This window comes from Papaver somniferum, chromosome 1 (genome assembly GCF_003573695.1).
Source record: "Papaver somniferum cultivar HN1 chromosome 1, ASM357369v1, whole genome shotgun sequence".
In the NCBI taxonomy this organism is placed as follows: domain Eukaryota; kingdom Viridiplantae; phylum Streptophyta; class Magnoliopsida; order Ranunculales; family Papaveraceae; genus Papaver; species Papaver somniferum.
The window spans coordinates 67,302,994-67,319,034 of record NC_039358.1 but is presented as its reverse complement, the minus strand read 5'-3'; the positions used below and the strand labels follow the sequence as shown (position 1 = coordinate 67,319,034).

The 16,041-nt window shown below is 37.9% G+C and overlaps 1 protein-coding gene across 2 annotated transcripts; it reads right to left on the bottom strand.

The window, feature by feature from the left end:
- Positions 1–11,111: 11,111 nt before the first annotated feature.
- LOC113330038 lies at positions 11,112–15,568 on the bottom strand. Of its 2 annotated transcripts, none has more exons than XM_026576901.1 (6): positions 15,297–15,568; positions 12,920–13,071; positions 12,115–12,224; positions 11,904–11,989; positions 11,628–11,732; positions 11,112–11,483 (listed from the first exon to the last, which is right to left on the bottom strand). In XM_026576901.1, the coding sequence occupies exons 1-6, from the start codon at positions 15,404–15,406 to the stop codon at positions 11,360–11,362; spliced, it is 687 nt and encodes a 228-aa protein (XP_026432686.1). In that variant the 5' UTR covers positions 15,407–15,568; the 3' UTR covers positions 11,112–11,359. The 2 variants fall into 2 exon arrangements, with proteins under 2 accessions (XP_026432686.1, XP_026432677.1); XM_026576892.1 differs by having other exon boundaries at positions 11,115–11,486.
- Positions 15,569–16,041: the final 473 nt, after the last annotated feature.

Below are 16,041 nucleotides of genomic sequence, written 5' to 3'. Positions count from 1 at the left end.
AGGTCTACCCGCGATAATGCCGTAGATCAAGTCCATAGATGTGCATATTTGGAACACCAGTTACCGGCTTCACAATTCTGTTGCATCATGTGAGTTACTAGCTTTATGTAGTATATAGCCTTATATTTTTCTCACATATTACCCAACCTTTTTGTTGCATCCTTTAAAATTAAAAATGTATTTCAGTGATTGTACCTTGAGGTGGGGGGTTTATGACTTCTACCAACATACTCTATAACTGCTAAATAAGTTTTTGTCTCAAATAACAAACAAACTCACATTAATGTATATGACACTATAAGTGGAGCTTGTATTCTCACAAACCGAAGAATATAAGGAACCTCTTCATTTCAAAAATTGTATTAATTGAATATCTTTGAGAATTTCCAAATTAGAGATTCTTGGTTTCCAATCAAAGCCTCGGTTATAACACTATAAGTAGTGGAGCTTGTGTTATTACAAACTCATCTGAAAAAGAGAGGGTAACTAGTAAACTTCCAAAAAAAAAAAAATCGTTGTGAAACCTATGTGGACAACCATTCTACAATCTATATGTTCATTTATGAAACTGTACAGAAGATTGTTTTAACAAGGTAAATCTAGTATATTTCGAACCAAATTCCAACAAGAACAAGTCTTGTAACCTATATTTCAAGATACCAATTCAACACGAACGAGTCTTGTAGGTTCTTTACAGTTGAGTTAATACTATCTAGGTTTGATGACGTACAATTTGTGATATTTTGACTATAAAGATAAAAAAATATAATGCAAAAAATAAATAACATAGACAGTAGAAATTTTTGTTAACGAGGAAACTACACTCTTGTAGAAAACCCCCGGACCTAGTCCAGAATAAACACACAATGGTTTAAGTTGTTATACAAATTGTCTTTTACCAGATTTCAGACTAGATGTAATACATGTATCAGTTGTATTCGTGAACATATAAAACTCCTAGCAGAACAAAGATTCTCTTTAGGAATTGCTCTTGTAAATATGATAGCAGGACGCTAATTCTCTTTGGAATATACTCTTGAAAATCTTCAAGCGGAACATTAATTTTATTTAGAAGATGATTTCAACAATTAGGCTTTACATGTTCCATAACATACATTCTAACCTCGATAAATGAATACCATTGGGATCGGGAAAAATTATTCGTTTATCGAGGTTATTTACTTTTCAGTGAATGAATATTTATTTATTTATTTCGAGAATATTTTTAGTTTTTAGATATACTATTAATGTTTACAAACCAGAAGTTATTTTAATGTTTCGGAACCATAAGTTGGTCAATTAGGAAAGCATATTTCAGAATTAAATGATATTATTTCTAGCTACTGCCAAAAAACGATGGATGTTGAAAATATTTTGAACTACCCTAACGAGAATGATGCAGTTATGAATTGCCTATGGGCGAATGAATTATCGAGTTAGTAATAAATTATGAGAATGATCATGAACCATATGATAGTATATTTCCATACCAATTAATCATCAGGAGAGGCTTTTCAAGTAGTAATCAGCATGAAAAATTACTTGATACAACACGAGAAAAATACCCTAGAAGTTGTGCATGCATTAAAAAAAGTAAAGGATGAAATGCATTTTGGTTTAGGTGAAAATAAAAAACAATCAACTTTAGATGCATATTTTTTAGAAGAAATGACTTCATATATGAACATCGTTGACTGGATGAAATATTTTAATCTATTTATATATATTTTTGTATGAAATCTAGTGATTATTCATTTATATTTTCATATGGCTTTTAAGGACTCAAAAAGAATTTATTCATTAATTCATTTAGCTAGGTTATTTTTTTAGCCCCTTTGCCCATGTTGGGACCGAAGAATATTATTCATTTGACGAGCTTATTCATTTATCAAACATTCATTTATCTAGGTTACACTGTAATTGCTTCTCCCTCACAAAATCATTTAGAAATAAAAGATACATTGATGTATCAAATCTAGGTTTTATAAATATCACTTTGATACAGGTTCCGGAACTAGATAAGAGGATAGCTTGCATGTGCTTTACGATCTCCAAGTAAAGTCTTCAAAATCTCACTCTAGTTTGTGAAGAACAAAGGTGGGAAACAACCTTATGCAACTCACACATTATTTTCCAAGAGATAATTTGTGTAGTTACATGAAATTTGTATTAGTGAACGATCAAGCCTGGGTTGATCAAAAAACAAATCCATGTCAGAAAAGAAAACACCAAATACTAGGCCTTTAGTCACGTATTTACAGTTTCTAATTTGTGAACTGTTGTTAAAAGTTCATGTACAACTTCTAATTCACGAAATCTACTTTTAGCCATACAATTTTCAACTTTATTAAATCACTCATAACTTCTTTATTATAATTCGAAATTGGATGATTCTTGGCTCGTCGTTTTCGTGTTTTCTGTCAACTCTGGAGCCAATTGTGCTGAAAAGGCCTCGGTGTTAGGAAATGACAAATCATTACTTATATTCCATTCGGCCAACCACTGCCGAATATCGCGGTATTACAATACCACCACCTTAAATTGGAGGTGTCCTCGGCTCCTGAATATATATACCAGCCAAGATCTCCAACGTTCCCTGCCCCTCATGAGAAGCACATGGACCAACCCCGTCCAGCGTACTTTCCCACCCTCGGCAGGTGAACCGTCGTCGTCTCTGATACCATTTGTAATGACCCGTCTCTCCACCGATAATGTCCCCACTTATCCACTGCGGTTATCCGACAATGTGGGGTTTTCAACGGGCGTCACTGCGATTATCCTGCAGCAACTTCCTGAGAGGTCACCATCCATGGATTTCTCCCGTCCGAGCACACTTAACCTGCAGAATTTTCTGCCAACTCTGGAGCCAATTGTGATGAAAAGGCCTCGGTGTTAGGGAAGGACAAACCATTACTTATATTCCATTCGGCCAACCAATGCCAAACATCGGGGTATTACAATACCACCACCTTAAATTGGCTCCAGAATATATACTCAAGCCCAGATCTCTGACGTTTACTACCCCTCATGAGAACAGTACTGACACAACCCCGGTAAACGTACTCTCTCACCCTCGGCAGGTGACCCTTCATCGACTCTGGTACCATTTGTAATGACCCGACCCTCCACCGATATTGTCCCCACTTAACCACTGCGGTTATCCGACAGTGTGGGGTTTTCAACGGGTATCGCTGTGGTTATCTAGCAACAACTTCCCGGATGACCATTTGTAATGACCCGTCTCTCCACCGATACTGTCCCCACTTAGCCACTGCGTTTATCCGGCAGTGTAGGGTTTTCAACGGGCATCGCTGCGATTATCCTGCAGCAACTTCCCGGGAGGTCACCCATCCCTGGATTTCTCTCGTCCGAGCACGCTTAACTGCAAAGTTTTCTGCCAACTCTGGAACCAGTTGTGTTGAAAAAGCCTCGGTTTTAGGGAAGAACAAATCATTACTTATATTTCATTCATGTTCCCTACCCCTCATGAGAACAGTACCTGACACAACCCGGCAAGTGTACTCTCTCACCCTCGGTAGGTGACCCGTCATCGGCTCTCATACCATTTGTAATGACCCGTCTCTCCACCGATATTATCCCCACTTAGCCATTGCGGTCATCCGAGAGTGTGGGGTTTTCAACGGGCATCGTTGTGGTTATCCTGCAGCAACTTCCCGGGAGGTCACCCATCCCTGGATTTCTCCTATTTGAGCACGCTTAACTGATGAGTTTTCTGCCAACTCTGGAGCCAATTCTGCTGAAAAGGCCTCGGTGTTAGGAAATGGCAAATCATTACTTATATTCCATTCGGCCAACCACTGTCGAATATCGGGGTATTACAATTTTCACTAGTTATTAGGATCAAAAACTTCTCGGGTTTATATACAAAAGTACGTCTATCCTCATAAGAATTATCCCAAAGAGTGAGCACTTTGTTGCGATAGATAGAGAGGTAGAATAAACAAGAGAATCAAGTATTTGTCACTAAGCTTTAATAAAATTCTCCATAGATGTATTCGTGGCTCTTCAATATTCAATTTTCAAGGATAGCTTTAATTGCATATTCTACTTTTTAATTCTAATATAGTCCAGAACTGAATTTAGTAGATGATGTTTTGTAGTAGTGGTAAATAAGATGTTCGATTCTCAGAATTGTGAAGCATGAATTTTAGGTTCAATTTCTAATAATTAATTTTGAAAACTCAAAACAAAGTTGATATCAAGATTATAAAAGATACCGAGACTCAGGACTCCACTATTAACCAATTAAAGTGATTCAGTCTTATTAATTTTCATGCAATTCTTTAAGTTAAAAATGATTCTAATATGTTGCAAAATTAGATTTTTCGAAGTAAAAATTGTAAATTGAAAGCATAAGACATCAAAAACTCTAGGCTAAGCATGCTCTATCAAAAGAAATCACAACTGCTCAATAATAATCCCTAAAACAACTTTTATTCAAGGAAAATAATCATAAAAGACATTGCAAGAATCATTTAAAATAGAAATATACCATTATTCTTGGAACAATGGCTTCTTTCGTCGCTTCATCTAAGGGATTTATCTCCTCATATTAATCACTTGCTCAAAATAATGGTTCATAGCTCAAAAGTGTATGAAAAGAGGTAAAAGTGCTAATACAACGAGTTTGCAACGGATATAAGTATTGCGAAACTCACTGTCAGTAGAAACGATAAAAGTTCTTTATCGCAGACGCAACGGTATTTGAAACTATAAATGACAATATTATAAACGACAGTTCTGAGGCGTGATTGTTCTTCGTGTTCTTCAGCAGCAGAAATAAGTCCCCGTAACTTGTGATTTCTTCCTATGTGCTTCTCCAAACTTTCCCAATCTTTGCTTGATAACTTCTGGGACTCGAGCCACCCTTTTTAAACACTACAGGTCGATTAAATGTCCATGAAATCTTTGTTATCTTCTTTTTTTTTTTCTTTGGCAGAAAGCTACGGGATTTCTACGTACCCAAATCTTGTTTATGTGTCCTCCAAGTCAAATCAAATATCCTAAACTCTTTCAAAGATAGCAGTAACCCAAGCATACAATATTCTTCCCTTATCTCCACATACTTTCTACACATAAAATCCTAGAAAACCACGAGACTTTGTTTTGCTTCCACCTGATTATCTGGCCAAATTCATCCCTATCAAACACCCATAACAACATTGTATATCAATAACATGTCCAATCCATGAGAATCAGCGATTGAATCTCATTTGATCACGTCCAAATCTCGAGCTTGAAATCTTCTTGAAACTGCACATATTTTTCTGCCAATTCTGAAATTCAAATTTGGGAAGAAGATAACCTCCCCTTATCCGCTGATGGGTCCAGGGGATGTAAATAGTAAATTTACTGGGTGTTTTTATCAGATTTTCTTGGTGCCAATAATACGTTTCTGGGGTGCCTTCAACACTTTTTCGGGGTGCCTTTAGTAATTTTCTCTAGTACCATTCGAGTCAATTTTTCCACACATGTTTATTTCTCCAAAAACACCTGCAAAGACATAAAATACCATAATAAGTATAAAAATGAGCACTGACAATATAGAGAATAAAGATCAAAATAGACAAATAAATGCCTCTATCAATAGACTAAATCAAGAATGTGTTTTGGCATCTGAATTTGACAACTGACTTGACATACCAATGCCAGTGGGTTCAACCGATAAATGCTCTAACATCATTCCAAAACGCACCATAGTCGTATGGGTGGTTAATTTCAACTGTGACGGGAAGTCTGGTTCATTGAAATGCATTGACGTTCCTCAAAGATATTCTAAAATTATTGATTTTGGATTGATTGGAGGCCTCAATGTCAATAAAAAATAGAATTTTGGTTGTCGGAAAGACATCGTGTCACTCTTGTTATGTTAATTACTTATATTTCAGTAATCTAAATTTTAAAACTAAGTTATATTATTCATCTTCAACATTTGCTTGTTTTCATTTACATTTTTTTTAACCAACAAATATATGTGCATCTAATCCACTCACCCAGTAAGTATCAAATCCGACGGGTAATTTGGACGTGTATGAAAATCCCAAACCCGTCATTTAAACGGATTGGATGCCGGTGATACCAAATACTCATCCACTCGTCCGTCGCTTACCCCTAATAAAAGTATATGAACTTTTGGATTTACTACAAGATAACCCTATTTTATGTTATTTGAAAAGGCCCTATATTAGCTTTCAAATGGAACTCTTATCAGTTTGGCCTGGTCTAAAGTGGGCTTGGTCCACGCTGAAAAAAGATGTCAGGCGGCGAGTGGCGTGTTGGCGATGGCTTTAAAATACACAACTAGTGACAAAACCCCTAGGTGAACAAACTAGTGATAAGAAAAAATCGGTCATATTATTTCTACCAAATAAAAACCGTTTCAAATAAAACTGGGACAAAAACCCCAAGTCAAATAATAATGTGTAAATTTAGTTTTTGTTAATTTTAAAAAAGCCAAACATACCCTTCGACCTTTTCTTCTTATTCTCTGATTTCGTCTTTCTTCCGTCTCCTTCTCCCACCACCATCATCACCAGCAGCAACAATGGAACTGCACGAGAAGAACAACGCTGATTCAAGAGATGAAGAATTCGAGAGACATTTTCTCTTATTCATTTCCCTAAAACTGAGAAAAGAAGAAGCAGGAGCTGCCGCTGTTTTATCACCTGAAATTGAGAGTAAATATCGTTGCTTCTGATCGAAAATTGGGAGATGAGAAAAGGGTAAGATAGAGATGATGGACTTTGGTAAGATTCAAGATGGGTTGAATCTGAGATTGCAAGAAATTGGATCTGCATCTCGTCTGGGGTTGATTCAGAAATTGAAACTCAGAGTTGAGTTAGATTGAGAAGATGTGAAGATGGGTTCTGCTAGCTTTTGTTGAATTCATATCTGGAGTTTTGGATGAACTGATATAGGGATCTGGAGAAATTGAGGGTTTGTATTGGTGCTCTTGAAGAAAAAATTAGGGATTTTCTGTCAATTCGAGAAATGAATGAGGCCGCTGGTGTTGAGGATGGATCTGAAGAACGATGGTGGTGGAATTATGAAACAGAGATGAGAAGAAATCGAAGATGAGCTGTTGTGGCTGCTGGTGATAATGAAATCAGTTAAGCGGAAAATGAACTATAGATGATGGAAATGATGCATTAATGAACTTGGAAAACTATGGTTCGATTTGAGATGGGTTCTGGAGTCGCAAGATGCTGTTGCTGGGCAGATTCAGATGAGAAAAGAATGAGAAGAAGATGAATGGATTTTTTGGTGTTGTGTGTTGACTGAATTGATGCCTCAACTGCTATTGAAATTGCAGGTGAGGATGGATTTTGACTAAGCAGTGGAAGTGTTTATTGGTGGTACTACAGTTCAGTGAGGTGGTCATGGAAGTGAAGAGAAGGAATTGAATAAGAAGTGCAGGTTGTGCTGAGAACTGGTGTTTAAGAAGATGTAATGTTGATGTTGTTGTTGTTATTGTGGTCTGATGGCAGATATGTAGGTGCAGTTTTCTGGTGGTGTTAGCTCTAGCGCAAGGACTGGAATTGCAGGTTAAGCCATGGATTGCTGGTAGGATTTAAACCAGTTGAAGCCTTGTGTTGGTTGGTATGCAGGATAAAGAAGATAATGGCATTGGCTTGTGAACTGAAATGATTGCATGTGGAGGTTATGGAGCTGTGAATGGGTTAAGAAGCTATGTGTTGCAGTGGTGGAATGTGGAGCTGTAGATGACAGGGAAATGGTGGTTGCTGCCATGGTTCAGCTGGAGCAGTGGAAATCTAAACTTCAAGCAAATTATAAACTTCAACTGGAGCAGTGGAAATCTAATAAGAAGAGGATGACAGACAATGCTGAAGATGTAGATTATATGGTCGTCGCTAGTATGACAGAAGGGATGGTAGGAGCTGAGGTAGCAAATATTGTTAAGGTTGCTGCCATTAATATGATGCGTGACGAAAGAACTGAGGTATATATAACCTGCTTTTTTATTTTAATCCATATGTTTGAGTATATAGAATTGGTGATCTCGTAATTGTCTTAGTTATAGGGAAACTGTAGGATTCTTATTTTGTCTAGGTCATGCAAGTTAATGAATGGTAGATGTTTTAGCATTCTCAGTGTACGTTGGCATAGGTTTCAAGTATCTGAGGTGCACATCAATGGAACCCGCAGTATGTTACGAATGTTGATACTCTAGAATAGAGTCAGTTACTTGCATATCCTTAAAACACAAACAAAGTTATCTTGTATCTGCTTATCTCTTTTTATTCTTCTCTGACTGAAAAATAGCTGTAGGTCTATATTTTTCAAGCACGAGTTTCAGAAGTTTCTTAAGTTTGATTAACTAATGAAGCTATCGTTTAATGTACCTTAACCAACAAACGATTTAGTCATTTAGTGAATATATATTAATGTTATCCAACTGTACACACTTGTCCTGCTCACTTGGCTTTTACATTTGCCTCATCTTAATTACGTATCTGATAGCTAACCTAATTTGCACACTGCCAACATCATCAACATCACAATTTTTTTGTATTAAGAAGCAGAGCATCAATTCAAGTCCATATCAGAAAACCTCCCAAATTGTCAATAAGGCCACCACTAGTCCCAATCGGTGACGAACAAGAGAGTCAAGAAGAAAGTATATTAGGTTCACTAGGGAAGCTGTTTGTCAATGCCGGGGAATCTGCAGCAGAAATTATGGTTTCATCTTATTTATGATGAAACCAAAACTGGTTTCATCCTATTTACGATGAAGCCAAAACTGGTTTCATCCTATTTTAGCTATGGAGATGACGGTAGTGGTGGTGCTGGTGCCATTGGTAGTCGAAGATGGAAGTGGTCTGTAGTGCTGGTGCCAGTGGTGGCAGCAGTGGCAGATTTCAGCGGCGACATGGGTGAATGATGTTCGGCGGTGGTGGTAGGCGGCAACGGTGCTGGTAATTAGTGATGGCGGGGGGCGGTCATGGTGCAGGTGGCGGTGCAGCAGGTGTTGGCGGTGGCTGGTAGTGGTGGTGCAATGGCGCAGTGCTGGTGGTGCTGGTCGGCAGTGGTGCTGGTGGTTGGTGATGGCGGTGGACGGTTGTGGTGCTTGTGGTGGTGCTGGATGGTGGAGGTGGCTGGTAGTGGTGGTGCAATGACGCATTGCGGCGGACTGTGGTGATGGTGGCGGCGCGGTGGTGGTGGTAGTTGGTCACGGTGGTTGGCGGTGGTGTTGGTCGCGGTGGTTATTGGTGAAATGACAATATGTGGAAAAATGATGAAACCAATTTCGGTTTCATCTATTTTTGGTGAAACCAATTTTGGTTCCATCATTTTTTTCAGTTAGGTTTCATCATTTTTCACGAGAAATTGTTTGCACGAGAAATTTTGGTTCCATCATTTTTTCAGTTTGGTTTCATCATTTTTTCCCATTTCAGTTTAGTTGCATCATTTGTTCTCATTTTTTTGAACATTGATCAATCAAATTAATTATTTGTGGTGGTGGCGGCTGGTTGTTGGTAGTGGTCGGTCATAATGATGGTGTTTGCTCGGTGACGGTGGTGGTCGTCGTCAACGATTGTCTGTGGTTGTGGTCGATGGCTTCGGTGGTAGTTGGCGCAGGTGGTGGCGTGGTGGTGGTTGGCGACAGTGGTGGTGGTTGGTGACGGCGGCGGTTGGTAGTGAGGGTGGTCGGCGGCGGCGGTGGTGATGGTGGCAGAGGTGGTGGTTGACGGCGGTGACGGAGGTCGGTGGCGGCGGAAGTCGGCGACAGTGGTCGGCTGCGGTGGTGGCGTTGGCGGTGGCGACAGTGGTCGGCGGTGGTGGTGGGGGGCGGTGGGCGGCGGTGATGGTAGTCGTCGGAGGCGGCGGTCGGCGATGGTGGTCGGCGGTCGGAGGCGGAGGTGGCTGGCGGCGGAGGTGGTCGGTGGCGGTGGTCGGCGGTTGCGATGTTGCTGGTGGTTTGGTGTTGGTGGTGATAATTAAATAAAATTTAAAGGTGAGGTTGATTTTTGTTTTTGTTGGGGTGATTTAAATAGTAGAAGGGTAATATAGACAGTTTATAATATTTGGGGTTTTTGTATTACTTTTGTTTGGATGGATTTTTTGTGATGGGTTATAACCCCTTTGGGGTTATAACTCGCGGACCATTTAAAATATCAGTGTGGTTTTGGCTGTTGTGGGTATGACAGATTTTCTGAAAAGCAATCTAAAGATGAAAGTCATGGATGCTTTATCTCCAGAAAGTTGGTTAATACCCTGTGGATTAAGTAACCGAATTGCAGTGGTGGTGAAGACCATGGTGCGGGGTTCTAAAGAGAAGGTTATCGACTTCTGCTTCTGTTGAGATTATTAGAAGCAAGAACGATGTTCTTGATTGGCCTGGTAAGAAATGGAAGTCATTTTTACATCCTGGCATTGCAAGTAACATATGGAATCTACAACAGCACGTTTATGTTAATGATGCTTAAAGAAGGCTTTGAAATGCTCTCTAGATGTTGTGTGCTGTATGGAACAAGATATGCCTAATTTGCTTCGGTTTTTCAATTTTAGCGAAATAGTTTGTAGCTCGCTTGGAATGTTTTGGAAGATTTTGCGAAGCAAAGAAACGCAATTATCAAAGTATGGTTGACTGCTGCTCGTGCAACTTTTAGAACTTTGGTTCTAAACAAATAGATGTTTAAGTTAGAGAAGACTCAAATGCAGTCTTGGTACTGGAGATCTTTGAGAGATCATCATTGGCAGAGATCATTTGTGTCAGGTAATAGGGACTTCTTCAGTTTTTCTGATGGTATTGGAGTATTGCTGAAGTTGTTGCTGTGGTGTGTGCATTGTAATGGGCTGGGACTCTGGGATTCACCAAGCTTATCTTGATTCCAGACTTGTAATTTAAGGATTTCTTATAAAAGGGTTCCTTCCTTGTGGCGAGACAGCGTACTGCAAGCAAGGTTTTCTGGAAGTAACGCGCAGACTGCTTCAGCGAAACTCATTTTTCAGCTGATTCTTTAGCTGAAAGTGGTTCCAGTTTATCTGCTGGTGACGAAGTTATCCACTTAGGAAGGCCTAGTTTTCTGACCCACATTGAGATGCCACAAATCTTCGTATTCTAAGTTCTGTTATAAGTTGGGTCAGTTTTATAGTTGCTGTTCATTTTTTGCTTCAGTTTTCCTTTAGGGGTAATGTATAATTTCAATAAAAATATGATTAAACAAAAAAAAGAAACAGACAGCATACAGTTGATCCAACAAACACTACATCACTGCATTTCTTCGCCTTCTCTACTTCTTCCAATAGTTTTCCCCATCACAATTGCATCTTCAATATAGACTACTCCTGAATCAAGCTATGCCTCTTTACTCTTTCAGTCTCCCCTTTTTGACTTCTTTGAACGGCGTCGCTCACTGTTCATAGTTGTATCTTCACTATGGACTTCTGAATCAAGCCCTGCCTTTACCTTACTAGTCTCCCTTTCTCTCTTGATGCTCCTACTGAAAAAGTTCATGTTAGTGTGCTTTCATCCAAGTTTCCAACTGATAATGTTTCAATGGGGAATTTTCCTATACATTCTAGATTGAACAGACCCACACGGTTAAGTTAATGCACATAAACAGGAGCACATTGTTTCAAACCTCTCTGATTGTGAACCTTCTTCTACATGTTTATCCAACCAATCAACGTTTCCAGTATGGGATGGAATCAAGGATCCTGAAATGTGTAGTATTTCTTCATCGAAGCTGCAAAAAGAAATTTACTATCAGCCACCTTTAAAAGGACCACAAAGAACTGTTCAAAGCTCAGAACAGAACTTGAAAGTAAACTTTTGTTTTGAAGATAATGTCAACTGCAAGATTATGACATTCATTCTTACTTATCAGTGCTAGGAAATGCATAACAAAACTTCTCACCTCTTAACTAAAAAGCGAACTGTGCTCCCGACCTTGATCATATGTCGCTTGTGAGATCTACTGGCCAACAATTCCTCACCATGTTTCTAAATGAAATTTACATAAGATAAAGAAGATACATATTAAACGCACTCTAACTAAAACCTATCCACCATGGTAAGTAATATTTTCAACAGGGAACTGAAACAAACAGCTAAAGATATGCGCTTACAATTTTATATCTGAAATCTTTACGAATATCTTCCTGCAAAATGGAAACAGAAGAAAAGGCAAGGACGACAAGATTTATGGAGTCTTCTCCAATCCTCACCACCTTCCCTTCTGCAGTGACAATAGAATCACAAAATTATTCACTTTGACAACAGCATAGTTTAAGATAAGAACTACAAGCACTTTAAAAAAAGTGTAGAGCGAAAACAGTTACACCTCTCAAAAAATTGCTCAAAAATCGAAAGCGATGAATAATGTAAAATTAATAAAGTTAACAGAATCGGAAGGTAAAATCTCATATAAAAGAATTCTGTTTTCTGAAAGAAAAACCATCATGCTGCTTGATAACTATACTTTAAAAATAGTACTTTGCAAAGACAAAGTACAAATCTACAGTAGGTGATAGAATACGAAATGTTTCCCAAACCTGATTTTTAATTGCTAAATTGCTGACCACCATTTTGCGAAAAATAGGCAGAAGAGAAACACAGCTACAAACTGATATCATAGTATCATACACACTTCTTTTAAGTCTTTCTGGGTGAAGTCTGAATTATCTTAGAGCATGTACAGTTTTGGAGATAAAAGCAGCAGTACTGCTCACAAGTTCACTATTTATACACAAACTTCAAAATTAAAAAGACAAACCTCCAGCAAACAAACCACCTAGAATAAGAAAACTTTCCGAAAACTAATACACAATTGTTAAGTCATTGACAGCAGCATTTGATGAAAAACATACAGATTATGAACAGCTACAGACAGATATCATATAAGCAAGACCAGAATGGTAAAGTCTCAATTACCTACAAGCATGTCAGGCTTTGGAGAAAAAAGTAGCAGTTCGGCTGTCAACTTTACACCAAAAAAAGGATGGACTCCAGGAAGAATTCTTGCAGTTTCATTCCGAACTCCTACGTCATAAGCCAAGACAACACCATCAAATATTTCATTAAACCTGAGAAAAAAAGACTTTCAATGTCAGTAAATAAACTAAAGTAACTTAAAATGGCTTGTATTTCTAGTTTTCTTCACTTCTGTACCATCTAAGCAACAAAATGATGATATCTTCTTTGATCTTCTAAAAATATGGGTATCACTAAGGTTATCCAATCTTTAGTTTGATGTATTAGAAATTAAAAGTGTACATGGGAGATGACTTTCACAAAATTTTAAGAAATAATACTATTTCTGTTGAGGTATTAGAGTGGAAAATAATCGATGGAGTGATTCATCAATGATCAATCGCAAAACATTTAGCTTTCTTTGCACCAAATCCACCTTCATATAAACTATTAACAGATTAAACTATACCAATACTCATGAGAACAAACTCTCATGATACTTATCATATGATATCATCATATTATTAAGCCACATCAGCAAATCTACCTCATCCAATACAATAATTCAAATCATCAGACCAAATGTTACCTTTTCAGGTATATCGTAACTGATGTTAGTTTGGAAAGACTCCAAACGAAACACTGCACAGAAGCAACACAAATTTTGCAACACCTTATGCATGGTTTTGGTGTGACTTGGGCGCAAAGAGGAGACACTAAACAATCTTCCATGAGAGACGTCTCTATTGGAAGACAATTTTTTCTGGAATATCCTTCCTATGTTGTCTGCTTGGAGATTTAAAATGGAAGGAACATTAGGATGTTAAATACAAAAGGGAAGGACTATCCAACAATCATCTTAGATATTATGGCCAGTATGGGCTATCCCTTCCAATGATCAAGATGGGGTCAGGTTGTGTATTAGGATCTTATTGAATGCTTGCAAAAATGTAAAATGGGAAAGAAAAAAAATATAAAGTGCGATTTTTGTGTGTAAGTTTCTCCTCTCCTCTGTGCAAGGTTTGTAGGGAGTGCAAATAAGTATGTTTGCACCTCTACCTTATTCTCTGTATTCTTTTTTATCACCTACCAGAAAAAATCCCAAGAATTTGAAAGTTTTTGCTGTAAACATTAGAAATTGGAAACACAGTATATTATTTTCTGTGGTAATTGGAGAAGACAATGCAAAGGTTACATGGTTGAAATTACAGATAACAAAACCAAGATAAGGTTTTGCTGGACTATTCAGATGGTGGGATGCTAATGGTGATACCATTCACAGATCGACTATGGTAACCCTTGCAGACCATATTCACCTATGTAACAACTAACATTACTGTTTTTTAATCTAATATGCTGTATTTTTAGTAAGCAATCACTTCATATTTAATAGTATTGTTTCATGGGTGATGCACATAAGGTGAAAATAATGATGCAGAAAGAAATTTCATTATCAACAACAATAATAAAGAGTAATTCATGATGATAGAAAGCTCTTCCTATCTAATAGTTACAAAAACGGGCAGGATGATGATAGCAAGCATCAATGTCATTCTATCGATGCTTCCTTGATACCCCGTTCAGGAAACTTCTGCCTTCTGAAATTTAATAAATTTAGTATCAAGGCTCAGAAAACATCTCCTTTAGACCATTAATGATCTCAGCAGCTTTCTCAAAGCCCTCATACTGATGCTGCAATACATTGGAAATAGAAGCCATGATATAGCACTTGGCCATATCATTGGCTTTCTTCCATCTAGAATGAGCACCAGCTGTTTCTTGGGGTTCAGGGAGTACAGGTTCTGGTTCATTAAGAACAAACTTGTAATCTTGTACAGTGAGTACAATATCCAAGTTTCTTTTCCAATGAATCCTGTTTGGAAGGTAGAATGAGCAAGAGACCCTTTACAGGGAAGGTGTTAGAGCCAGAGTCATAATAGGATAACGTAGGACACTATTTCCAGTTTACATTGTATCTTTCCAAGTCCAAAACTACGTAACCCAATAATGCACCAAATTCATGTAGGAAAATCATGAATTCCCTCCGGTTAGAAGCTTGTAGCATATAAAACTATCCCAATACACATGAGAACTAGAAACTATACGATTCCTCATTGCTTGATACAAAACAATTTGGCAGACAAGACTAATTTTAACCCAACAAAAGTTGGTCCATAAAAATGGACACCCTCAAGTGCTCCTTCTAGTTAAATAATTTTAACACATTCAAAGCAAGCAATATAGTTACCAAATCAATCATCAATACTAAAAATGTTGAGTTATTCTAACGAATTCAAATCAGTTATTGGTATTCAGAACTATAAAAGTAAACACTTACTTGAAGAGCAATGAACTGAGTTCACGGAGAATAGCTTGAGAAACCTTATTCGCTTTTGAAGGATGTATATATACAACTAAATTCGCCTTTGAAGTTCTCAATCCTTCCATTGAATTAGCTTAATAGTGATAATCAAGAGCGGCATAACAGATTTTCGCGGCTCTTTATTGATTGATGGCAACTGAGAGGGAAGGAGGGCGAGAGATTCCAGTCCCAGAACGCTTCTCTTTTTTAAAACCCTAAAATGCCTAAACCCTTCTTCTTTACCGTCTCTCTTCCCGACATATTCACTTGTATTTTGCTTGGGCTTTCTTCCGTGCCTAAGCTTGTCGTACTAAGGCCGGCTCCTATGGGGAAGGGAAAATATTTCCAGGTGCCATGCAAAGTGGTTTGGAAAATTTGGCCGCGCCACTATGGGAAAAATGTGTAGCGACCGAGTCTAATCGAGCGGTGGAGATTATATCGTTTGGTGGAAACTATGTCGTTAATAGTTATTTTTTAAAACCTAGATATAATTTCAACTCTTCATTCATGGCATCTGTAATTTTCTAATAAGACAAGCATCATATTATGAAATTTTATTCCATCTGTCATCATGTGGAGCATTTTCCAAGAGAGGAATTGTCGAATCTTCGAAGCAAAAGAGAAAACTATAACTACAGTTTTTGCGAAAGCTGAATATCACTTGTTCACTTGGTCTTTGGTACTTAAGGATTTTGAAAACCTAAACCATTAGTCGATTATG

What these genes read in the sequence shown, in the direction of transcription:
- LOC113330038 (XM_026576892.1), bottom strand. Translation starts at nt 15,406, where the DNA reads ATGGAAGGATTGAGAACTTCAAAGGCGAATTTAGTTGTATATATACAT. An exon ending in CTCAGTTCATTGCTCTTCAA is followed by an intron (nt 13,072 to 15,296) that starts GTAAGTGTTTAC and finishes TTTTTTTCTCAG; the next exon opens with GTTTAATGAAATATTTGATG. An exon ending in GTTCGCTTTTTAGTTAAGAG is followed by an intron (nt 11,733 to 11,903) that starts GTGAGAAGTTTT and finishes TTCTTTTTGCAG; the next exon opens with CTTCGATGAAGAAATACTAC.